Source organism: Setaria viridis, chromosome 7, assembly GCF_005286985.2.
Source record: "Setaria viridis chromosome 7, Setaria_viridis_v4.0, whole genome shotgun sequence".
NCBI classification, from domain to species: Eukaryota; Viridiplantae; Streptophyta; class Magnoliopsida; order Poales; family Poaceae; genus Setaria; species Setaria viridis.
In genome coordinates this window covers 27,798,148-27,821,880 of record NC_048269.2, presented here as the reverse complement: position 1 = coordinate 27,821,880, position 23,733 = coordinate 27,798,148, and the positions used below count along the sequence as shown (strand labels likewise).

Below are 23,733 nucleotides of genomic sequence, written 5' to 3'. Positions count from 1 at the left end.
AGTAGAAAATAATCAAAAGGACAAGCTGCACAACTGATGAAGCATTCAAGTATGTGAACTGAAAGACAAGGGAGATTTCAAAAGCCAGGTCATGTTGAGGCTGATATATATTCGTCCTCGATGAATGAGCAAGTGAGAACAAAAAAGAAACTCTCTACACAAAACAACTTCATTTGTTCAACTCATGCTTTCCTCTTCTTTTTTTCCAATCACGGGCTCACGGCCACCCTCTCTGTTAAGCATTGTATCCTCCTGTATTATTACATGTTACGACTTTATATAAACCACACATTCTACAAGTGTCTCAACTCAGTGAGACAGAAGAGCTCCGAGCTTCTATTTGGTGGAATGCTGGAACTGATCCATCGGGCAAACCAATTTACCGGTCAATGCCCTCAATCTTGTCTTCAACCTCTGAGTAGAGCTCCCTGAGCTTTTCCAAATTCTCCTCTGACGTCTCCCAATAGCCTCTGCCGCTGGCTTCTAGGAAGGTCTGGACCAGCTTCCTGAATGAGTTGGGGTTGGTCTCCATGAGCCTCTTCCTCATCGCCTCATCTTCAATGAATGTGGAATTTGCCTCCTCATAAACCCAGTTGTCAACTTGTCCGGATGTTGCACTCCACCCAACAGTGTTTGTGAGCCGCTTCTCGATCTCTCTAACTCCCTCATAGCCGCTCTTCATCATCCCCTCATACCACTTTGGGTTCAGTAGCTTTGTCCTTGCATCAAGACGCACCGTCTCCGACAGTGTTCTCACCTGTGCATTTGCTGTGGTTGTATCTGCTATGTAAGAGGCAGGTGCCCGTCCATCCTTCCGCAGCCCTTGCACCAGCTTTGTTGGGTCCGAGTCGAAGTAGTGGCTCACATCTGTCAGTGAGATCTCCGACGAGTCGAGGTTCTGGAATGTGGCATCTGCAGTTGCCAGAGCAAGCTCAAATGCCTTGCGCTTCTCCTTCATGCCTGCCCCTGGAGCGTCACTGTCGAATGCAAAGGACTTGCGGCTCAGGTACATGTCCTGGAGCTGCTTCTCATCGGTCCATGATGCATTCTCCACTGCCAAATTCACATTTGACGAGTAGGACCCTGATGCATTTGAGAACACCCTTGTTGCTGCCTCTCTTAGTGGGACACCCAGCTCCTCTGCCTGCTCCTGGGCATGCTTGCGCACATAGTTCATCTCTACTGGCTCATCTAGTTCAGCGACCATCTTCACTGCGCGGTCCAACAGGTTCATCTGCACGCATCAAAATACGTTGTTCCATAACTAAATCGTTCAGACCAGTGCAGCAATGCATCTATTCTCGATGTGTATGCAAATTCAGTACACACAAGCCAAAATTTAAATGTGGTGAGGTATTCAATTCATACCTGGTTGATGAAGAGATCCCTGAAGACACCCGAGCAATTGACGACGACGTCAATCCTTGGACGTCCAAGCTCCTCAAGGCTGACAGGCTCCACACGGTTGACACGGCCGAAGGTGTCAGCCACTGGCCGGACACCAATCATCCACAGCACCTGGGCCAATGACTCACCATAGGTCTTGATGTTATCGGTGCCCCACAAGACAAGTGCAACTGTCTCAGGATACTTGCCACCATTGTCAGCCTTTTGCCTCTCCAGCAGACGGTCAACAACGATCTTGGCACTCTTCAGGGCAGCTGCAGTTGGGATGGACTGTGGGTCAAGGGCATGGATGTTCTTCCCTGTTGGGAGAACCTTCGGGTTACGGATCGGATCACCGCCAGGGCCAGGCTCAACATAGCTTCCCTCAAGGGCAAGCTTCAAGCTGCCCAGCTCATTGTCTTGCACAATGAGTTTTAAGCACTCCCCCAAGAATCCAAATAAGACCCTCAGCTTCTCTCTGTCTGCCCTGATGAACTTGGTCGTGGACAAGTACTGCACCCATGGTTCTGAGAGACCAAAGCCAAGAATGTTACTGAGATTGTTAGTGACATTTACGACTTGCCCTTTGCTGTTTGTGGTCTTCTCAACAAAGCTAGTGATGGCACCACGAGAAGCTTCAGTTATCTGCCTCAGAAGCTCAACATCAGCCAGTATGCCCTTGTCACTTCCCCTGTACACATCTTCAATGTCCCTGCCCACTGTTGCAGCAAGTATGCTGGGCAGTGAGCTTATGCCCTCTTCTGGGCGGTCAAGGGCGGCAATGTTCACCAATGTGGCCACAGCCTCAATAGCACTTGGTGGCTCACCGATCACATGCAGACCACACGGCAGGAGCCGTGATTCTATCTCCATGATCTTCGCATACACCTTCCCAACAATAAGGTCCCGCTCCTTCGGTGGGAGCTCCTCGCCTTCCTCAGGCAACGGGACATCCTTGTCAAGGTTACACTGTTTAGCAGTGCTGATGATTGAGCTCACAATCTGAGGACCACGCCCTGTGTCCTTGAGAGACTGGTAAGAAGAGATGAGCTCTGACAGCTGCTTGAGCCCCTTGTAGAGACCGGCATTCTCAGCTGGTGGTGTCAGGTAGCTGATGGTGTTTGCATAGCTCCGGCGCTTGGCGACGGTTGCCTCTGATGGGTTGTTTGCTGCATAGTAGTAGATGTTGGGGATGTTGCCAATGAGACTGTCAGGGTAGCAGGTATCACTCATCCCAACCTGTTTGCCCGGCATGAACTCGAGGGATCCATGTGTGCCGAAGTGGAGAACAGCATCAGCCTGGAAGATCTTCTCAACAAAGGTGTAGTATGCTGCAAAGCCATGGTGAGGGCTGGCAGACTTTGAGAACAGAAGCCGCATCGGGTCACCTTCATACCCAAAAGTGGGCTGCACACCTATGAAGACATTGCCATACTGCTTCCCATAGACAAGGAGGTTTTCACCATCAGAATTGAGGTTCCCAGGTGGCTTGCCCCAGTTCTCCTCCAGCAAGGAGGCATAGGAAGTGAGAGACTGGTACTCCCGCACATTCATGCGGTAAGCGACATTGAGGTTCGGACTGTTGAACTGGGCCTCCTTGTCATGGATCACCTCCTCGATGAGGGCTTCAGGTGTGTCTGGAAGGCCCTCAACGTTGTAGCCGTCCTTCTTGAGGTCTGAGAGGACAGAGTAAATGGAGCTGAACACATTCAGATATGCTGCAGTTCCAACGTTGCCTTTGTCTGGTGGGAAGCTGAAAACAGTGATTGCCAGTTTCTTCTCCTCCTGCAACGAACGGACCAAAGTGGGAGTTAATTCCAACACTTATGCATACAGGGAATGGTAGCTCAGTATCAGTACTTTTTAACCATTAATAACTGGTCATGAAAGTGCAAAGCTTTCGCTGAAAAAACAAAATAGCACAAAACAGGCCACTATGCAACCAAAGTATTAATTTTTTCCTTCCAGTTTCAATTGATCATTAGAAGGATTTGAACTTCAGTCAGTTGGCAGCTAAAGGTTGTCATCTGTTAATAGTTTTAAATAATCTGCTCTTCTCTTTTGTAATGAGATGCTATGCATTACAGAGGCTTTATCAGGAGTTTTGTCAGTTATTTAACTTGGCATCATCATTGCAGGCTTGTGGCGTTGGTATGTCTAGAAATTCTTCAGTTCCAGTTTTCAGCCAAACTACTTCACTGTCAATCTGAAAACTACTATACCATAGCATATTTGTGGCATGGGGCACTATTGGTTAATTAATATGTATCCTAGAACGGCATTGGCATGTATAAGTAATTCTTCAGTTTCAGTTCAGCATGACAGTGAATTAGCAGATGATCTAGCAAGTTAATAAATGCCAGCTATGAGAAAGTTAACTTTTTCAGCCCAAATGTAGTCCAAGAAGAGTAAAACAGCAGAATTATCTGTTATAACTTTATAGTTGCCCCTGATCTTCTAGTACTCAATACCAGAATTTGCAATTTGTGCAGCACTCGTATCAATGTGCAGTAACTATGAGGAAAATTACAGACGCACCTTAGTTTTCCTCTTGAGTTTAGCCCATCTGATTGCTCTGGTGCAGAGCTGCTCCACCCTTTTGTGCAGTGCATGTGATTTCCCTGCACCAAGGCCAAGAAAAATCATTTACAACTCTGCTTGAATTGAGTACAGGTGTGCCAGAAATAAGAGAACAACCAGCAGCAAACAAATCAGACCAAGATAATTTCTTATCCTGTGGTTTATATGTGTGTGTGTATGTGTGTGTGTGTGTGTGTGTGTGTGTGTGTGTGTGTGTGTGTGTGTGTGTGTGTGTGTGTGTGTGTGTGTGTGTGTGTGTGTGTGTCTGAAGAAATGAGCGAGAGAAAGTGGGGGCTTGCCTGTCCTGGGGTCCCTGCCGGCGAACACGATGGGCTCCATCCCTCCGTCAAGCTCCGGCAGCGCGACCTGCAGCGCCACTTGGATGGGGTGCAGCCCCAAGGTGCTGTTGAGCCACTCCTCCGTGGTCTGGAACACGAGCGGGAGCGCGACGATGTACGGCACGTCGAGCTTCTGCAGCGCGGCGATTGCCTTGGGGTGGTCCTGCCTGGCCGGCCCGCCGACGAGCGCGAACCCGGTGAGCGACACCACGGCGTTGACGAACGGCTTGCCGGTGATCGGGTCGACGAGGTAGCGCTGCACGGGCCCGGAGAAGTCGAGGCCGCCGGCGAAGATTGGTATGACCTTGGCGCCCATGGCCTCGAGCTCCATGATGACTGCGACGTAGTGGCCGTCATCCCCGGTGACAATGTGGCTCCTCTGCAGGACGAGTCCGATGACGGGCGCGTCGGGGTCCTTGAGCTTGTCGTTGGCGTCCCGGCGCGTGCCGTACCAGTTGAGGTACTCCTTGACGTCCTCGTACATGGTGGGCGCGAGCGGGTGCCAGATGCCGGCATCGAGGTAGAGCACGGGGTCGTCGTACTTGATGCCGCCGGCGGCCTTGAGCGCCGGCACGTATGAGCCGGCGATCATCTTGAGGAAGTTCTGGAGGTTGTCCGGCGAGCCGCCGAGCCAGAACTGGAGGCTGAGGATGTAGAGCCTGGCGTCCTGCGCCTTGTCGGAGGGCAGGTACTTGAGCACCTTGGGCAGGGTGCGGACGAGCTTGAGCATGCTGTCGGCGAAGTTGCTGGAGTTGGCCTTGTTGCGCTTGAAGAGCTGGAAGAAGGGGCTCTTGGACTGGCCGAGCTGGGACATGGAGAATGACCCGAGCTTGTTGAGGCGCATGACCTCGGGCATGGAGGGGAAGACGAGGACGGCGTCCATGCGCTCGCGGTGCTCCTCGACGGCGGCCTTGACCTTGAGCGCGAGCTCCTCGACGAAGATGAGGGAGCCGATGAAGACGTTGGCGTCGGCGAGGTCTGCGCGGAAGGTGGCGTAGGTGTCGGCGTCGCGGAGCTCCTCGACGAGGTAGCCGACGACCTCGAAGGAGGCGGAGCGGCGCGCGTCGGCGTTGAGCTGCTGCACGGCGGCGGTGATGGAGGACTGGTACTGCGCCTCGAGGACGACGTAGACGACCTTGACGCGGGGCAGCGTGCTGGGCTCCGGGACCACGCGGCGCACCTCCGGCTTGGTCTGCGTGAAGAGGCCGTTGCCGCCGGCGACCGCGCACCGGATTGTGGTGGCGCCGCGGCGGGTGGAGGGTGGCTGGCGGCGGCTACTGAGGAGGAAGGAGTGGAGCGGCACGGGCGCCGCCAGAAGCTTCTTCTGCGCCGCCGCCCCGGTGGCGGTGGCGAACACTAGGGACGACGACATGGCTGGCCGATTAATTTACAGGAATCAAAACGATGGAGGATGTCAGTCAGTAAAAAAACTAGACTAGAATATACAATGCAAAATCGTGGGTGTTCTTGGCTGCTGGCGTTTGTTCCCCTTCCCTCCCTCCGAGAAATAAAAACAGGGGGAGGAAGCAAGCAGGGGAGTGTGGGAGGCGGGAGAATGTATATAGGTTGTCAGCGTCCTGGCCATGCGGCGGAGAAGACGAGCGGCCAAGGAGGGGGGGGTTGCCTCAGGGAAGGGAAGGCGGAGGGGATTCTGGTGGCGGAAAGCCAGGACACGTTGGCGGTGACGGGGAGATAGAAGGTGGGGAGCGTGGCCGGGGTGGGGCAGGGGATCGCGATCGGCGCGGCGCGCGCTGTGATTGGCCGGGGGGGATTTCGGCCGGCCGGAGGCGATGAGGCCGCGGATAAGTTGCGGTCGCTGTTGGAGGCCTGCGCGTGGCGCCGACCACAGCCGCAACCGCAAGGGCACTCTGCTCTCCCCTCCCCCGCGCCCGAGGGGCACGGTCCCGCGCGTGATATTTTTGCTGCTTTTCCCCTGCCTGATGTTCGTGTGGGGGTTCGTGGACGTGGAGGGAGCTCGTCACTCCTCGGCCAGATGCATCATGGCTTCTGCAGCGCCCGTGACGCATGTCGACAAACTCTCCCGTCCCCGGGGCGGGCAGGGAGAGCTTCCAATTCATTCATGATCGACCTCACCTGAATAGGGATGGTGGACGTGGCCTTTCTCTCCTACGTAAGACGTCAAGCTTGGTTGCTACGGGCACAACCTGCTGTGGCATTGTATGTCAAGTCAGTGCACAAGGACACTCGCAAACAATGAGGACGTATACTGGTGACAGTTGTTTAGCTTATGGCATATGATCCAGGCCGCATGTTCTACTGACTTTCTAGAATTTTAGCACTACGGCCAAATGTGTTTTTCACCAAAGGAAAATATCGACATCAGCTAGGAAATCTCCGATATCTCGAGTCCGCTCTCCGAGCCGCACAAACACTGTATTTCATCCTCATCCTCCTCACCAAAATTTCCCTCCGCACCGCACAATATTACCTTGTGATCCATGCTCCCAAATCCCAACTTGCATTCCCTCCTTGATTTCAATACTCGCGCCACCACTGCCTAAGGGCACGTACAAAGGATAGCCGGCTGCCGTCTATTTGTGTCCAGCTCAACATAATTAGCCTCGTGGCAGTCATTAATTGAAGAAAGAGGAGTTGTGTTAACGGCTTCCCGGGTGCGTTGTAGGACCTGCTGCGAGTCGCTGACGACGGCATGGATTCGATGCGTGTGGCTGAGCGGGCGTGATTTTCGCTCCCCCCCCCAATTTTCCTCTCCACCATGCTCTGCTTCCCTAACTAATCCCCTCCACACCCCCCCCCCCCCCAATCTCGTGGCATACACTACCACCACCGTGCGGCAGTAGGAGAAGAAAGCGACAACAGCGACGCGAGATCAGCTTAAGGCGGAGACGTCTCGTCAATGGAGAGCCGTGGCTGTGCAAACGTGCAAGGCTGCCGTGTCGTCGGTGGGACGGAAAGCGTCGGCATCGGCGCAGATGCAGAAGGTCATGGGGAGCTGTGGCGGCGCCGGAGCAGAGGAGTTCGGGCCGCGTGGCCCCTGTGCCAGAGCAGAACGACGTAGCTTCACTGACCTCCTTCACCGACAGGAGCTGCTTCTTCAACTACCCGACAGCTTCTTCGGCGGCGGTGGTCAAAGCCCCATGTCTCAACCGTGGATGCTTCCTCAATCTTCAGATCCGGCAATGTGGTACATCTCTCATCCTCAACTTTGCTAATTGTAACCAATGAAGATTAGAGTTCTGCTTGTCCAGATATTGCAATTGATATGGATGTTGGGTCAGTTAGATAATAGGTGATCTTTCAGTAGATTAATGTTAGATCCTGGTAGATCAGTGATAGATCATAGGTGATCTTTCTGTTCAATTGGAACTATTCCTATTGCTTATTGTCTTCGGTTGGATCAACTGATAGATGCATGCATGTTTAGCAGTCATGGTTGAACAAATTTAGTGGTCTTTAGTCATGGTATGCCGTTCAGTAAGCTGTAAGCTGCGGTGATTGTTTCTGTTGGTCATGGTTTAGCATATAATGAAATATGCAATTCAGTAAGCATGTTTATCAATCAAGGGTTGTTTTTCTCATCTTGTGGTTGTAGAAATAAAATGGATATGGTTGTGCTCTAGCTGAATAATGTGAACTGTTGCAGGTCAAAATGGCAACGGGTAGAAAATACCCGCAAATCCGCGGATATGAAACCCGATGGGCACGGATATGGGTCTAAGTACATGCCCGCGGGCACGGGTTCGAGCATGACCCTAAACCCAACGGATATTTGCTCACGGGCGTGAAAAAATGATATCCGCACCCGCAAACCCGCCAAACCTGCTCCAATATCTGACATGTGGCCCCAAGCCAATACTCAGAATCTAGGGTTTTATTTATCCCTCTCACTCTCAATCTCCCAGACTCCCACTCTCCCTCAGCCGACCGCAGACGCCGCACACTCGCATCTCTCGATCTCCCAGCCTCCCCCCAACCCCCGTCCCCCATCTCCCCCACAGATCCAGTGCCGCCGTCGGCCAGCCACCGCCAGCGCCGCCCCTTACCGCCGCCCCTTGCCGACGCGCCGCCGCCCCCATCTCCCCCCAGCGCCGCCGCCATCTCCCCAGCTCCCCGCAGTCCCGCCGCCATCTCCCCCCAGTCCCGCCGCCGGCCATCTTCCCCCAGCGCCGCAGGCCATCTCCTCCCAGTCCCACCGCCGGCCATCTCCACCAGCGCCGCCCCCATCTCCCTCCACTCCTCCAGTCCTGCCGCCGGCCATCTCCCCCAGCGCCGCCCCCATCTTCCCCCAGTCCCGCCGCCGGCCATCTCCCCCAGCGCCGCCCCAATCTCCCTAAGTCCCTGACATTAGCTTGCGCATTTGTGCTGCCGGTCATCAGTCTCTTGAGAGGACTTCACCTGAAGCATGGAAGGTAATCAGTATTTTCATTCCTTTGTGCTTTGTCCCTTCTATTTAGTTTAGTACATCATCACAAGGTGCAAGGAAGCTTAGATATATATAGGTTGGTAAAAGTTGCTGAATGAAAAGACTGATGATGTTTGATCTTAGATGTATATCTAGTGCCTGTAGTTATAACATTAGTTACTGACCAGTGTTGTTTCATGTGCAATCTAGAGACATATGAATGATGCAAAATTATAATTTGTTGAACTGAACAACTACATGTTTCTTGTATGTCAAAATTAAAATACATTTAACTTCAGATGGAATTCAAAACAATTCTAATTTGGTACTTGAGATTTAATATTCAGAGTTTCTAAATTTCTTATTTGCATTGTACTTATATGCATCATCTGCACTTGTTTTGCAGTTGCCATGGCTAGTAGCTCGCGTGTGCTACCCTCCCAAACTTCTGGTGCTGTTGTGGCTGATACTGGTACTGACGGGGATGATGATGTGCACATATCAGATGGTGAGGAAGAAGCTCGTACTGATACTGGTTCAAAGAGGAAGCTCACTTCAAAAGTGTGAAATGACTTTGAGAAGGTGTGTGTTGATGGAGTGTGGAAGGCCAGATGCAATCACTGCGGCAAGAAACTTTCGGCTGTTTCAAGAAACGGTACAACATATCTAAAAACCCATCTGAAATCTTGCATCTACTTCAAAAAGAAGGCAGGAGATAAAATTCAAACTAATTTAAGATTTGGAACCTCTGAAACTGGGGCAGTAAGTGTAGAAAACTATGTGTTTGATCAAGAAGTAGCTAGAAAAACTCTCTATTCCATGGTCATACTACATGAGTATCCACTGTCTATTGTTGATCACCATGGCTTTCTTAAGTTTGTTAGTGCACTGCAGCCTTTGTTTAAAATGGGCACTCGAAACACTATTAGAAGGGACATCTTGCATTTCTATGAGGGTGAGAAAAGGAAAGCTAGGATATTCTTGCAAAGGACCAATTGTCGTGTTGCTATTACAAGTGATTTGTGGACAGCCGATAATAAAAAAAGAGGCTATATGGCAGTAACTGGACATTTCATTGACGACACATGGACGCTTAAAAGCTACATTTTGAGGTGACTGTCAATTTTTTCATTTTGTTGCTTGCTGTTCAGATTTGAATTTTCTATAATTTGTGAACCTGTTCAACTTATGTGTGATTCAAATGTGCAGGTTTATGTATGTGCCATGTCCCCATACCGCAGAAGTAATTTGTGATTCATTGCACAAGTGTCTCCAAAGCTGGGATATTGATCGGAGGGTATCAACCATTACCCTTGACAACTGCAGCACCAATGATTGCATGATTGGTTTAATGGAGACAAGACTCGGTGCAAGTAACATGCTATTGAAAGGGAAATGGCTGCATATGCGTTGCTGCACACACATCCTCAACCTCATAGTTAAAGATGGCATGGAAGTCATTGCAACTGCTGTTTCAAACATCCGAGAAAGCATTGCTTATTAGGTTGCTACACCAAAGAGGTATGAAAAGTTTGAGAAAACTGCTCTAGATGAAAATGTTGAATTAGGCAAGAAGTTGCAACTAGATTGCAAAACTAGATGGAACTCAACCTATATCATGCTCAATATTGCTATACCCTGTAGGAAGGTTTTTGAACGTTTGGATGAGCTTGATAGGAACTATACTTGTCCACCACCGGATGATTGGATATTTGCTTCTATAGTTTGTGAGAAATTAGAATTATTTTATGACCTTACTGAGCTATTTTCTGGAACTAAATATGTGACAGCCAACCTTTTCTTCCCTAAAGTATGTGAGGTTAAACTTAAACTCAAATCTTGGGAGCATGATGAGCATGATACTGTTAGGGACATGTCTGCTGCCATGATAGCAAAGTATGACAAGTATTGGACTGATATACATGGTCTTATAGCTGTTGCTGTCATTCTTGATCCACGTCTTAAGATGACGATGTTACATGATTGCTATGTTGCCCTTTTTGGTGAAGAACATGCTGAGTCTTATGTTACAGAGGCCCATCAATTGTTAACTGATTTGATGAAACACTATCATGTCAAAGAGCAAGACTTTGTGGGTACATCATCCAGTGGTGCTTCTTCTTCAGTTGGTGCAGCTGCTGTGTTGTCTATTTTTAAAACCCTTTCAACAAATGAAAAGACTACTAGCTTTGTTAGAAGTAAGAATGAGCTAGATCGTTATTTGGATGAACAAACCCTTCCTTATGATGAGAATAATTATTTTGATGTCCTTGGTTGGTGGAAGTTAGAGGGAACTCGTTATCCTACTTTGAGGCAAATTGCTCGTGACATCTTGGCTATTCCAATAACAACTGTAGCATCTAAATCAGCTTTTAGTACTAGTGGAAGGGTTTTAAGTGAGCATCGCAGCCGTCTTACTATTAAAATGTTGGAAGCTTTGATGTGTAGCCAAAGTTGGCTTCGTCATACTCTAAAAGGTACTACACTACTCCTGTAATAGATTGTTCATTTGCATATAAGAACTATTTGCTGCTGCTACTAAAATATATGAAATTTTATTGTAGATGATGCTGATGGAAGGATGGATAGCTTCTGGTCATGCCTTCAAGACATTCAAGAAGAGATGAGTTTAGAATCTTGCATTACTGCTGATGATTCCGACTAAGTTTGGTTGAACTTTTTATGTATGTAATGGTGTTGAATAATGACTTGTATGGCTTAATGTATGTAACAGTGTAAAACTATTTATTTGCTTGGTTAGACTTATTTATTTCTGTTAAACTGTTATTCGATGGTTTTTGTCTATTCCTTTACTGTCTGGTGTCTGTTGTATACACACCTATGCGGGTATATGGGCATGCTCGCGGGCATGCACTATCCGCGGATAGCGGGCACGGGTGCGGTTTTGTGCCCGTGGCGGATAGCGGGCGCGGGCGCGGGTGTGGTTTTTTGCTCGCGGATATGGATATCTGAATCTTGTATCCGCGCGGATTTTACCCGTTGCCATATTGAGTTGCAAGGATAAAAATCCAACACCTACTGGTGGCTTCACAAATTTTATCCAACCTCATTTTTCTCAAGATTTTCACTTTGTTGGGGGGCTTGCTTAGTTTGCCCAATTCAAGCCACCGAACACTACGGTAGATACACCATCACAAGAAGAAATATCCATCACTCCTCTTTCATCAATGAAAAACAATAAGAGTATGTTACTATTGACAGTGGGGATGAGTTAGGGTTGCCTGGGACTGAGAAGCGGATCCTTTTGGACTTAAGAAGAAGATGTCAGACTGGTGAGTTTCAATATATTTTCATGGTAATTTGTATGTACTTATTCACTATCTCAACTTCAGTAAGATAATATACTTGATACTATTGCAGATGAGCTCATGGCTGTACAATTTAATGAACTCAAGCATGGGCGCTGATAGGAAGAATGAGCAGTATTGGTATGATGTTGCTGACACCTACAATGAGATTACCCCAAGTCATAGGAGAAGAAATGAGAAGCAAGCGAAGAACCGTTGGCATAACGTTAATAAATGGACTGACCTCTTCCATAGTGCTTGGTTGAAGGCTGGAAGAGTTTTCACTAGTGATTATAATGATCAAATGTGGATTGATAAGGCCCATGTATTCTATGTAGAAGATAACAAAAAGTTTAAGCTGGACATTTTGTGTTGATGGATATATAGTACACTGTCCAAAATGAGGCAATAAAGTGAATAACATACAATAATGGTTGAGAAGCAAAGAGTTCAGATAAGAAGAATGAAGGAGAGGACATGGACCATATTGATCGTGAGGAACTCGAAGAAATTCCAAGGCTAATGGGACAGAAAAAAGCTAAAAAAGCAGCACATGAAAAAAAATAGCCAACAAAAAGGACATTGACCGTACAGATCTTGAGGAGGTGAATACATTTGGTAAAATTCAAGCAGAACATGCTAACTGGTTGAGAGTATTAGAAGTACAAAGAAGCTATCATTCGAGAAGATTGAACAAGCAAATTAAAGCTTGCCTACCTTGCAGCAAAGGAGAAAAAGGAGGCAGCAGAGGTGCAAAGGGAGGCAAGAAAATATGAAGTTGAAGCTAGGATGTTAGAGACATATAACCGCCTTCTCGCTCTAGACGTGGCATTGATGTTTAGTAGAAGGTTTCGGATGACAGAGCCATTGTTCTTTCGAATTGTTGGAGTTCTTAGTGATTGGGATCTTTGTTTTACCCGAAGAGTGGATGTCTCTAGAAGAGACAGCCATTCACCTCTTCAAAAGAGACAGCCATTCATCTCTTCAAAAGTGTACTGTGGTTATTCGAATGATAGGATATGGTACGCCAGTTGACCAACTTGACGAGGTTCTGAACATCGCTGCAATCACATCATTAGAGTGCTTAGGGAAATTTGCCCAAGGGGTGATTGAATGTTCCAGTGGAGAGACATGCACCCTCCGAGAATTGATGAATTCAAACAAATTCTGCAACAAAATGAGGCTTGTGGCTTCCAAGCATGATAGGAAGCATTGACGGTATGCACTGGGCGTGGAAGAATTGCCCAAAAAGTTGGGCTGGCATGTGTTACTCGTAGTGAAAAAAAAACCCTACTATAATCCTTGAAGTTGTAGCGTGACCTTTGCATATGGCATGCGTTTTGTCTATAATGATATTAATTTATTGAATAAATCACCACTATTCATTGATGGGATATAATCCTTGAAGTTGCAGCGTGCCATATTGTGAAGACACTGTCACCGGTGGACAGCCTCTGTGAATCACCACTTCAAACGGAGAAATACGACAGCCTCTGTGAATCACCACTTCAAACGGACGCATTCAAACGGAGAAATACAAATTATATGCGCAATGTCAAGGAGCTGAGGTTCACATAATGCAATGTTCATCATCCAGCACGGTTGGTGGAAGCGGGATCATCCAGCACGGTTGGTGGAAGCGGATGACGATTTAACATAATGTAAGCTTGTTAAGCTAATGTAAGCTTGTGTCATCCTCCGTGATATTATAGTTGAAGATGCAAGGGATTTGGTTAAAATTTCGTTGGATTTAAATGAGAACCTTGAGTGCAATTATTGTCCTACCACCACAAGTGAGTACAAATAATAATCTAATCCTAACTCATGCTTCGCAGTGGATTTGTTTAAATTCTGTTGTGCTTCGTAGTGGATTTGTTATAGCATTTAAATGATAACCCGTGTTACTGTTGTCCTGTCCTACCACCACAAGTGAGTAGGAATAATAATCCTCGGGTGGCTGACAAAATTGTGATCGAGATCGTGCAAGTCGCCTTCTCTTTTTTTTTTCCTTCGATCGTAAAGAAAATATCAAGTACTGTCAACTGCCGCGACCTCGCACGAATGGCGGAACGAAAGGCGATGAATGAAGCTTGCATGTACCAGTGCGTTAAAACAGCACCACCTTGCACAGACGGAAGTAGCTAGATTTGCATGCAGCACTACATAAATTTCTTCCAAAAAAAAGCACTACACACAGAAACAACACCACACATGAGTACAGTACATGGTACAACTGAAACGAAGCTTCACCCAAGACTACTGCTGCTACCCTTCTCATTATTCCAGGTCACGCGTGCACGTGCACAAAGCATACATGCACTCGCTGCTCGATCACACTCGGTCGCTACACAACACAAAAAAAACGCTAGTGCGACCACAATCGATCCCCTGACACGCAGCTTCTGATCTAGAGGTACTTGTTGCCCGACGCCGGGTACGTGGTGCCGGCGGACGGGTAGGCGGGGTCGACGGCCGCACCGGTGGTGGCGCCGTGGTGGCCGTGCGGCCCGGTGAGGGGTACGCCCGTGGTGCCGTGGCGGCCGGTGGTGGCGTCGGCGCGGTGCTCGGCCTTCTCCTGGTGCATGTCGGCGGTGGCCTGGTCCTTCTTGGCGCGGGCTGCCTCCTTGGCCATCTCCTTCTCGCCGTGCGTCGCCGCCGTCGCCTCCCCCGTCTTGCCCTGCATCTTGGCCGACCCTTCCTTCACCTTCTCCTTCGCCGAGCTCACCATGTCCTTCGCCTTCACCTTCGCCGGCTGCATCCTGCCCAAGTTGTTGCTGGTCTCCTAGCAGCTAGCTTCTCCTGGCGTGCTCAATTGATTCTTGGACTGAAACGAAATGGATGTGCTGGGACTGTGCGTCGTATGCTGGGGACTGAGCCGAGGTAGCTGGCGCGGCCCTATATATAAAGGGCACGAGGTGTTGGTGTTTGACTCTTGTGGAACGCGAGGTGGCGCCGTGGCGGGCATGCAGTGGTCGTTGTGCAGCCGGAGCTGCACGTCGCACCGTGAGGTGGCAGGCTGGGAGCCTCGGCGGCCACGCGGGCATCACGGAGCGCCGGTGAGCCGCCGCGTGCCCTGTGTGGCAGAGGTCGGTGCGGTGTTCGTGAGAATCGGATCGTGGTGAAGACAGACATCACCTCGGGGGATGTGCGCCAAACGGATCAGTGCCAAGTCGCCCTGTTCGCCTACTGCCGTACGCTAGGTCCCCAAATATCTTGTCGCCGTTGGTTTTAGTGCCTAAAGTTTGGGGTGTTTGGATCTTTAGTCCCGACTAAAATTTATGTCACATCGAATATTCGGAGGCTAATCAGGAGGACTAAACATGAGCTAATTATAAAACTAATTATATAGATGTAGGCTAATTCACGAGATGAATCTATTAAGCCTAATTAATCCATCATTAGCACTGTTTACTGTAACATCACGTTGTCAAATCATGGACTAATTAGGTTTAATAGATTCGTCTCGCAAATTAGTCTCCATCTGTGCAATTGGTTTTGTAACTGGCCTATGTTTAATACTTCTAATTAGTATCTAAACATTCGATGTGACAGGAATTTTAGGAGGGGCTAAAGAAACAAACACCCCTTTGACTCTGCAGAAAATACGTGCAAGTATCTTTAAAAAAATATGAAAAAAATTAGATTCGATATTAATTATGAACCATAAATATTAATATTTTTTATATTTTTAGTTAAAGTTATTTTCCGGAAAACGAAAATGACATATATTTAGATATTTAGAGACGTAACGAAAACGATAAATAATTACATGTCTTGAGACGGAACCCCAGTGGTATGAATCGGGGGGCTCGTTTGGGTGGAGGCCGGCGTCGGCCAGGCCAAATATTGGCCGTTGACTGCGGGCGAGCATGCCAATTGGATTAAGGCCTTGATTAGGCAGCGCCCAGCCTGCCCGCTGCGCAGTTCATTTTCGCAGCCCACCGCGGCCGATTCCTGGGCGGCCGATTCGGCCGCCAAAATTTGGCCGGCCGGCACGGCACATGTTGGTCTGTCCAAACGTGCCCTATCTATTCATCGGTAGATAGATAGGGATCTGAACTTCCAGTCCAATCCCAGTCCATCCTCCCCTTTTATCTTTTTTCCCAGGAATCCATCCTCCCCTTTATCTCCTTCCCCGAGTAGCTCCCCACCCCCACCGCCTCCTCCACCACCATAGTCGGCGGCTGACGTACCGCCCGCTCACCGCCGCTCTCCACCCTGCTCTTTGTTAGGGATCGCTTAAAAATCGAGCAACCTCAAACGACGTTCGTGAGCAGAAACCTCCTAACCTCAGAAAATCAGGACCAACGCATAAAACTCATTTAACCTCGCAGGTTCAGAACAACGTTAACCTTACAACCTCTTTTTTATTTTGACTACGAATCTAGCGCTTATCAACTTGATGGCTAAGTTACAAATTAACTTACCCTCGAGTGCTCGAAGCTAATCTTGAGCACCAAGCTTTTCACTATCTTTTATCCAGGATCAGGACCGAGCTGTACGCTGCGAGGTTGGACATTTGCCTTCGGCTCGAGATTGAAGGCACAAGGTTAAGAAGTTCTTTCGACAAGAGGCTAAGGGTGCGAAGCTGAAGACTTAAACTGGCGCAGAGAAGAAGCCCTGAGGTTAAGGACTCAAAGACGTGAGAAGCGTGACTATATGAAGGCGTGAGAAGCGTGACTACAAGGAAGCGTGAGATGCGTGACCACGTAGAGGAGTTCAATTTGTGTACATTATCCCAAAGACTTTTATATACGGCATATCCTAGGAATGTAGTAGGCGAGGAAGGACATTTACGGTACGTAAAATGACCTCCGGATCACTATAAAAGGAGGAGTCCTACCCCATTGTAAAGAGAGACGAATGGTTTTCAAGAGATTGCAAGTGTTTTTTCCATTCCATCTATTATGCTCGAATCCTTTTGAGACCAACAAGGCGTCCATCGTGTTCTCAGCCACGAAGCAACCCACGATGCCACCACAAAAGAAGAAGAAGACCGCTAAGGGTGAGAGAGAGCAGGAGATACAGCTCATTCCTGTTGAATAAGACAATACATACACTTTAGAAAAATTAAAAAGAATAGAAGTCAGCTTAAGAACAACGAGTGAGAAAAAAAGAGCTGAGGTGGAGACCTCAGCACAAACAAGCACACAAAATGATTTACTTGGAGAGACGAAGAGAGAGTTAGCCTCTGTGTTAAAACAGCTTGGAACGGTCCCAGCGGCGGCGCACGAAGAAGGCGAGGCGCGTAAGGAAAAGGGAGATCGTGCGGCTAGCGGTGGCCGCACGAATCTCCAAGATCAGAAGATCAAAGGCCTTCTCATCTTCCGGAAGGTTTTACGTGTGATCGGGATATTTTGAGTAAGCCTGGGAGAAAGCCAGGAGCTCAGGAAGTGGCGGACGTGGAGATATATGGATGATGGAATGGTGGGCTTCTCAGCCTAACATTGACATGTGGGCCGACTCATAGCCCATGCACAGGCCCAACCATCCCTTCCTCTCTCTCTCAAAAAAATACTCGTCAGTCATCTGTTTCTTTTCTTTTCCTTATTTAAAGGAAGCATTCATTCATCTTCTGAATTATAGCTCATGCAAATGTTAGTGGATGAACAACCAATTCATTATAGTTACAGGATCAGTTTTTTTCCTCAGCAGCATCAACAGATTCACAGAAATTCATCTTCTAAACAATAATTCACAGAATATGAAGCCTGTTCGACCTGAAACTTAGTCCCCTGGTGCTAAACATGCGAAATGGAACAGCACTAAAATTGCAACAGGTGTAAATGATCTACTGTATGGCATGCACATCTACGGGATGGTAGAGCTGAAAAAAGTGCAGAAAGTTTGGTCCAATCTATACCAAACTAGAAACTCTGGGCTTCAAGTTTATTATGCATACTCTACTGACCAAGCTGCCAGTGTTGAACTGTCAATTCATTTGGCGTACCCACTGTTCCAACCGGAGCTGCTTCAGTGGACGACCAACAAAGGGCTTGCCTTTGCGAGGGCATTTCCATTTCCTGCTGACCTCTTGTGCGGGAGCTGCTGCTGCTACTTCCAAAAAATTAGTTCTATCTGCCAAGGGATGTCTAGTTTGCTCTTGGTCCAAAACCTTCTGCTCCGAAATGCCATTGTTCTCTTGTAATTTTCCGTTTTCCTTCTCCCTCCCCATTGGGTGTCTAGGAATTTCGTTCACTCTGCATTCCTCAGGTCGCTTCTCCTTTCTCTTGACAGCTATAAAACCATCTGATGCAACTGTTTCTTGTGGCCTTTTACTGCATAATGCAATCTTGCAGTGTCGAGTTCCCTCTAGTGGAGAATTCTCTTGAGTATCAGCTAAATTGAAATTGTTGTGACTAGCAGGACGTAAGGTGTGCTCCACACCATCTTGGTTATTTTTCTCAGTGGCAACTAGATTGGCACCGTTGGAATTGAGTGGCTGTTCAATTTGGTGGATGACATCTTCTGCAAAGCCTTCTCCAACATCAATATTGGACAAGCTTGCATCACCATAATCAACAGACTGTTTACTGCACTCAACCTCCTGATCTGCAGGGGTGCTTTCTTGAGTATCAACTGAACTAATACCATCACAATCCACCAGCAAATTGCTGTGCTCAGCTGACCATTCCTGGCTTTGGTTAGTATCAGGTAAGCTTGCTACGCAATCTGACGGTGGCTCCAGTGCATTTCTCTGCACAGGCAACAATCTCTGACCTTCAGTTTCAGCAGCTTCCTCATCCTTATCAAGAAAACCCTCTCCAAACAGTGTCCGCAGGCTTTGCTTCCTTTTGGTGGCGGGCTTCGTCGCACTCTTATCAACCGGAACCAAATATTTTCCAGCAAAAACCTCAGGCAAAGATTGTTCTCCCAAACAATTTTCCCTCAAAGCAATACCGCCATCCCGGAACGAATGTTTGGATAATGGATGCTGGGCACATTATAATGGAACCCAGAGCATACAGTTAGTTGAGTCAATTGGCAGAAAGATGGGGATATGAAGCAAGAGATGTAATGCGTTCATGACCAGTTTAAAAGAATTCAGCAAGAAAAGAATTACCTCGAACGGGTCTTGGGTCTCGCTGCCGTTCTCGACGGCAGGATCAGCAACCAACTCCGGAACCTCCGGCGATTCATACTCGTAGCTGGAGAACCAGTTCTTGATGTCCGGCGGCTCTGACGAAGAAACAGAACACCGAAACAGGCGTCAGCACAGCCAAAGATCCAAATCCGCACGAAGAAAACGCTAAGATTCGCAAGAGATAGAGGAGAACGCACGGGAAGGAAATGAAAGGGGGTACGAACTGCACCCGTGCCCCTGCAAGAACATAGAACGCGGGTGAGCGAGTGGCATGGAGGGGGCGATAACTCCGGCGAGCGCCGCCGTACTTGGACCGAATCGCGACGATGCGACAGGGGTTGGGGAGCAGAGGAGAGGGAGTCCTGACGATTCAGCGTACCTGGATTTGGCCGCCGGCTTCGCCGGCGCTATCGTCCATGGTGGGGCGGTGGCGAGATGCCGTAGGGGAGATTTGAGCAACGACGAGCCGGTTGGGTTCTCAAAAATCAGAATTTCAAGTGCCCGGGAACGAAGAAGAGAGTGCCCGCCAAATGAGACGTTTCGTTTTCGCCTTGGCCGCGGGCTGCGAACCTGCGACAGGCCAAGTATGGGCCGAGCCGAGAGAATGGATCGAACTGGGCCTATCTTGGCTCACTGCGCGGATCACAACAAGCACTGGTTGTAGTATATTTGGGCTGGGCCGTCTACAGAAGAACTTAATATCCTGGCATAAATCACCACCGGTCAAATCTCCTTGCTACGCAAATTAAACGAAATGCACGCTCCAAGTTCCTTTTGATCCTCATGAAATGATCTCAATGTCATACATACAACTGCATCCAAAACTACAAATCTATGGATGGATCAAAACCCAAACGATCTAACATTTGAACTGTACAAATAATGCACATACGCATTCGGAATTCCTCTGCACTGTTGCAATGGACACGCGCAGAGGAACCATCAGTTGAGAAATTTCAGGTAGTCCCTGAGGTCGGTGGGGAAGCACGGGTACTGCCTCCAGTACGCGCCGTGCACCCTGAGCAGCCTCGCCGCCTTCTCCTTGGTCGACGCCGAGCTCTCCACCTGCACCAGCGCCAGCAGCTTCGCCACGCCGCCGCTCATCAGCATGTCGTCCAGCACCCTCTCCGCCGGCGTCACCGCGCACGCCACCAGCCACAGCACGCTCACGGCCAGCCTGCTGGCGAGGCCAGACACGCGCATCACCGTCCGCGACACGGCGGGCACCGCCGCCGCGTGCTCCGCGAAGGCGAGCCGGCCCTCGGGGCACTTGCACAGGCGCTTCAGCAGGAGGAGCGCGCGCTCGGCGGCGCGGCGGTCGGCGTCGGGGAGGAGCTCCACGAGCACGCGGACCGCGCCCACCTCCACGGCCTTCGCGCGCCGCGCGCCGCGGGACAGTGCCGTGACGTCGAGCAGCGCTTCCAGCGCGCGCGAGCTCAGCTTCGGCGACGCGCCGTCGGACAGGAGCTCGAGGAGGGACCTGACCAGGTCGTCGACGTCGACGCCGGTAGTCCAGTCGCGGCCGGCGCCGCTTGCCCTGGAGACCTTGGCGACGATGGCCATGGCGTGCAGCCTCGCCTCGGCGCTGCCGCGCTGCACCAGCGCGACCACGGGCCTCATGCACTCCGGCCTGAGCACGAGCTCCACCGACGCGTCGTCAGAGAGGGGGAGCGCGGCGAGGACGGAGCCGGCCTCCTCGCACGTCCGGAACGCCGAGAAGTCGCCGCCGGCGCTGCTCTCCGCCAGCGCCTGGGTCATGACGCGGCCGAGCACCTCAATGCCGCCGCAGGCGACGAAGTCCTCCTGCGCCGCCACGTCCCCCTCCATGCAGGACTTGAGGTTCTTGAGCGCGGTCACCTTGAACGGCGTGGCCTCAATGCCGGCAAGCACAGACGGCAGCCTCTCCCGCCCCAGCTTCTTACACGGCGACGCGTTCGACGGCGACGACGACGAGGAGGAGGCGCGATCGAGCCAGGAGGAGATGACGCTCTTGAGAGTGTGGTTGGGCGTGAGGTCGAAGGAAGAGAGCCGCTGCATGGTGGCCGGGCACGTCGTCTTGCCGTACTTGAAGAACCACCGTTCGATGCTGCGGCGGTCGTAGGTGACGCCGGTGGACACCGTGACGGGATCCTCCATCAGCTCAATGGAGATGGGGCACAGGAACAGCTGAGGTGGCTCCTCCATGGCGATCACCTAGAATTGATCTCGATCTGTGGCAAATCCCAGCAGCTGCAAACTGGCCTGGCAACCAATCAAGACTCAAGCAGGTTTCTTGGCTTCCGGTTTGCACATAAAACAATGTAGCATGTCTGAGAGGGACGCTGGAGCTAGGATCAGGGCCCAGGGGTATGGGTTTTATATGTGCATTTAGGTGTACTGCAGATGTCGTCATACTAGCCGGTCAAAGAAATCAGATTCAAATCAAAAGGGGATAAATTACAAATGGAAAGTAAACTATTGTGGGGCCAGGAAAAAAAAAAGCCGTGATTTATAAGTAAGGTCTACCAGAAGACGCTGCAAGAACAAGTTGAAAAGCACAGCTTGGAGTATTAGTATCGTAGCTCTTTGATTTGCACGGACCACAAATAGTGCAATAATTTGTGGTCAGAAGTCAGGTGGCCGCAGAAGTAAGCGATGCTTACATATCCAGTGCAAGGTTAGCAACTAAAATAAAGCCGGGCCGACATCGATTGGCCGTGATCTGTAAACTCGAGACTTTGTCTCTCATGTTTCTTCAAATCTTTTGTGTTTTGACGAAGGCATGCATCATGACTTGAGTTACATGAATCCGATGGGCGTCGACCCGAGCAAAGAAGCAATCTGGTGGGCATCGACTTGAGCAACCAAAGCAATCTGACGGGCGGCGGTGATGCAAATGTTAGCTACTTGTCAGAAACAGAAGGTGAAGAGGAGAGGTTCAATCTTGAGACGTCAGATGGACGCATCTTGGAGTTGTTAAAATGGAGCTGCGAGAGGAGCTGGGCGGAGATGACGGTGGATCATAATTGTTAATCCGGCTCCATTTCTTCGTCGTTTTTGTCCCTTTTTTTATGTCTTAGATGTGGGCAGTTGAGCGTTTCCTTTGACTGTATCATCTGGTTGCATTTTCCTATTCCAAATTCCAGCCGAATTCTTATCCTTTTCTTCAAAATCAAATGTTATCCTTGCAAGTAACTAATAATTTGTTTTTGTATGTGAAAAAAGAATACTAATGCCACTGTTAAACGGTAAACGCTTTGGCTGTCACCACTGGTGCTTGTTCCCGGATGGAGAACCGAAGAATACGTATGCTGTGTGCAGGAATAGTAGAAGTCAACAGTATGATTTATCTTACGCTCCTCGTGGTTTAGGTAAGTGTCTGATATCATTTTGGCATCTTTCCTTGTCGTGAACTGTTGGCACTCTCTTGAAACGATTGGAAACAATCCCATCCGAACAGGACGAGCACAGTGACAGTCCGTCTCAACTAAAGCACTTGCTGACACGCGCTTGCTCGCTCGCCCATCGAGTTTCAATTCGTCACGGCGGATGCCCGCAACCAAGTAGAGTAGTTGGCCAGCCAGTCATTGGTCTGCTTTAATTGGCCAAGCAACTTTTTTTCTTTTCTTATTATTGTGGTTAGAACTGGAAAGACCAAAGCTTAAATATATTCAGAATCATGAGAATCAGGGTTCATGGATGAAACCAAACCATTGCCTGGTTGATTCGCTTCATGATTTCAGATTTTCAGTCCTGCTAACGCAAGCCAGATTAGTTGGTCTCAAGCTGTCAGTTAGTGCACCACCATTCAGCAAAACAAGGTGCTCCTTTTAAAACAAACGGGAAACATCGAACTTGCACGAAATATATATATGTGTTTACGAATTCTTGCAGATATCCAGTAGTGTACTAGTTGATATACGAATATCCACTTGCCAAACTGGCGCGCCACACGTCGCTCAACGACTTTAAGCGTTTGCCAAGCCACATAGTTTGACAAAATTAGGCGTTTCCGTTCCGTCCAACAAACGCTCCCTGATGGATTTGACTGTCGCGCTAGCTATCTTCTTTTGAAAACAGACGCAGCAGCAACCAGCGCGGCTCATGATCCTCAAGGAGCTGCGAAATCCGTTGACTAAGAAATCTTTAAAAGATGCATCCTGATCCCAACTGCCACCGACTAATCGCGTTATAAAATTCTCTGAGATTTGGAACCGTCCACAGCTGTTTTCCACCCTGAACTCAACTTCCTGTGAACAGAAGCAACAATTCCACCGCTGACAAAACCACATTGGCAACGTACTCCTACCTATTCAGACTTCAGATGGAGTCCCCTTTTAGGAATCCTTCAGAGTTTACCTTTGATTTGGCACATTCCTTGAATTTGCATCCCAGAGGCGTGAGTCAGATAGTGGAACAACTCTGATCCGATGATTCTTGACAGTTCACCGAATCAACAAATAGGTTTCTAGAAATTGGCACAGCGATCTGGACCTACATGATTCCTTTCAAACATCGGCTTCGGCATATCGCAACCTACAGATGTGAGCTGATCCTGACAGTTTAGATTTGGCCAGTCAAATCTTTGATGTTTCAACAGATTGTACACCTAATTACTTTCTTTAGGGGGTGGAAGAAGACAACTATAACAAGGCCCAGCTCCATTCCAGGTGT

General features: G+C 49.1%; 4 protein-coding genes across 4 annotated transcripts; all 4 read right to left on the bottom strand.

Annotated features, from left to right (window-relative positions):
* Window positions 1-75: 75 nt before the first annotated feature.
* Window positions 76-5,949, bottom strand: LOC117863876 (magnesium-chelatase subunit ChlH, chloroplastic). Its single transcript, XM_034747782.2, has 4 exons — window positions 4,266-5,949; window positions 3,925-4,007; window positions 1,369-3,171; window positions 76-1,234 (listed from the first exon to the last, which is right to left on the bottom strand). Exons 1-4 carry the CDS (start codon window positions 5,674-5,676, stop codon window positions 380-382), a joined length of 4,152 nt encoding a protein of 1,383 aa, XP_034603673.1. The 5' UTR covers window positions 5,677-5,949; the 3' UTR covers window positions 76-379.
* Window positions 5,950-14,134: 8,185 nt separating this feature from the next.
* Window positions 14,135-14,856, bottom strand: LOC117865321 (uncharacterized). Its single transcript, XM_034749485.2, has one exon. It carries the CDS (start codon window positions 14,752-14,754, stop codon window positions 14,404-14,406), a length of 351 nt encoding a protein of 116 aa, XP_034605376.1. The 5' UTR covers window positions 14,755-14,856; the 3' UTR covers window positions 14,135-14,403.
* Window positions 14,857-17,690: 2,834 nt separating this feature from the next.
* On the bottom strand, window positions 17,691-19,689 carry LOC117862955 (uncharacterized). Its single transcript, XM_034746514.2, has 4 exons — window positions 19,460-19,689; window positions 19,278-19,317; window positions 19,060-19,175; window positions 17,691-18,930 (listed from the first exon to the last, which is right to left on the bottom strand). Exons 1-4 carry the CDS (start codon window positions 19,496-19,498, stop codon window positions 17,929-17,931), a joined length of 1,197 nt encoding a protein of 398 aa, XP_034602405.1. The 5' UTR covers window positions 19,499-19,689; the 3' UTR covers window positions 17,691-17,928.
* Window positions 19,690-19,825: 136 nt separating this feature from the next.
* On the bottom strand, window positions 19,826-21,708 carry LOC117862954 (E3 ubiquitin-protein ligase PUB23). Its single transcript, XM_034746513.2, has one exon. The coding sequence runs from the start codon at window positions 21,262-21,264 to the stop codon at window positions 20,023-20,025; it is 1,242 nt and encodes a 413-aa protein (XP_034602404.1). The 5' UTR covers window positions 21,265-21,708; the 3' UTR covers window positions 19,826-20,022.
* Window positions 21,709-23,733: the final 2,025 nt, after the last annotated feature.

What these genes read in the sequence shown, in the direction of transcription:
- LOC117863876 (XM_034747782.2), bottom strand. Translation starts at nt 5,676, where the DNA reads ATGTCGTCGTCCCTAGTGTTCGCCACCGCCACCGGGGCGGCGGCGCAG. An exon ending in CGGCAGGGACCCCAGGACAG is followed by an intron (nt 4,008 to 4,265) that starts GCAAGCCCCCAC and finishes GCCTTGGTGCAG; the next exon opens with GGAAATCACATGCACTGCAC. An exon ending in GGGATCTCTTCATCAACCAG is followed by an intron (nt 1,235 to 1,368) that starts GTATGAATTGAA and finishes TGATGCGTGCAG; the next exon opens with ATGAACCTGTTGGACCGCGC.
- LOC117865321 (XM_034749485.2), bottom strand. Translation starts at nt 14,754, where the DNA reads ATGCAGCCGGCGAAGGTGAAGGCGAAGGACATGGTGAGCTCGGCGAAG.
- LOC117862955 (XM_034746514.2), bottom strand. Translation starts at nt 19,498, where the DNA reads ATGGACGATAGCGCCGGCGAAGCCGGCGGCCAAATCCAG. An exon ending in AAGCCGGCGGCCAAATCCAG is followed by an intron (nt 19,318 to 19,459) that starts GTACGCTGAATC and finishes ATGTTCTTGCAG; the next exon opens with GGGCACGGGTGCAGTTCGTA. An exon ending in CCCCCTTTCATTTCCTTCCC is followed by an intron (nt 19,176 to 19,277) that starts GTGCGTTCTCCT and finishes TTTCTTCGTCAG; the next exon opens with AGCCGCCGGACATCAAGAAC.
- LOC117862954 (XM_034746513.2), bottom strand. Translation starts at nt 21,264, where the DNA reads ATGGAGGAGCCACCTCAGCTGTTCCTGTGCCCCATCTCCATTGAGCTG.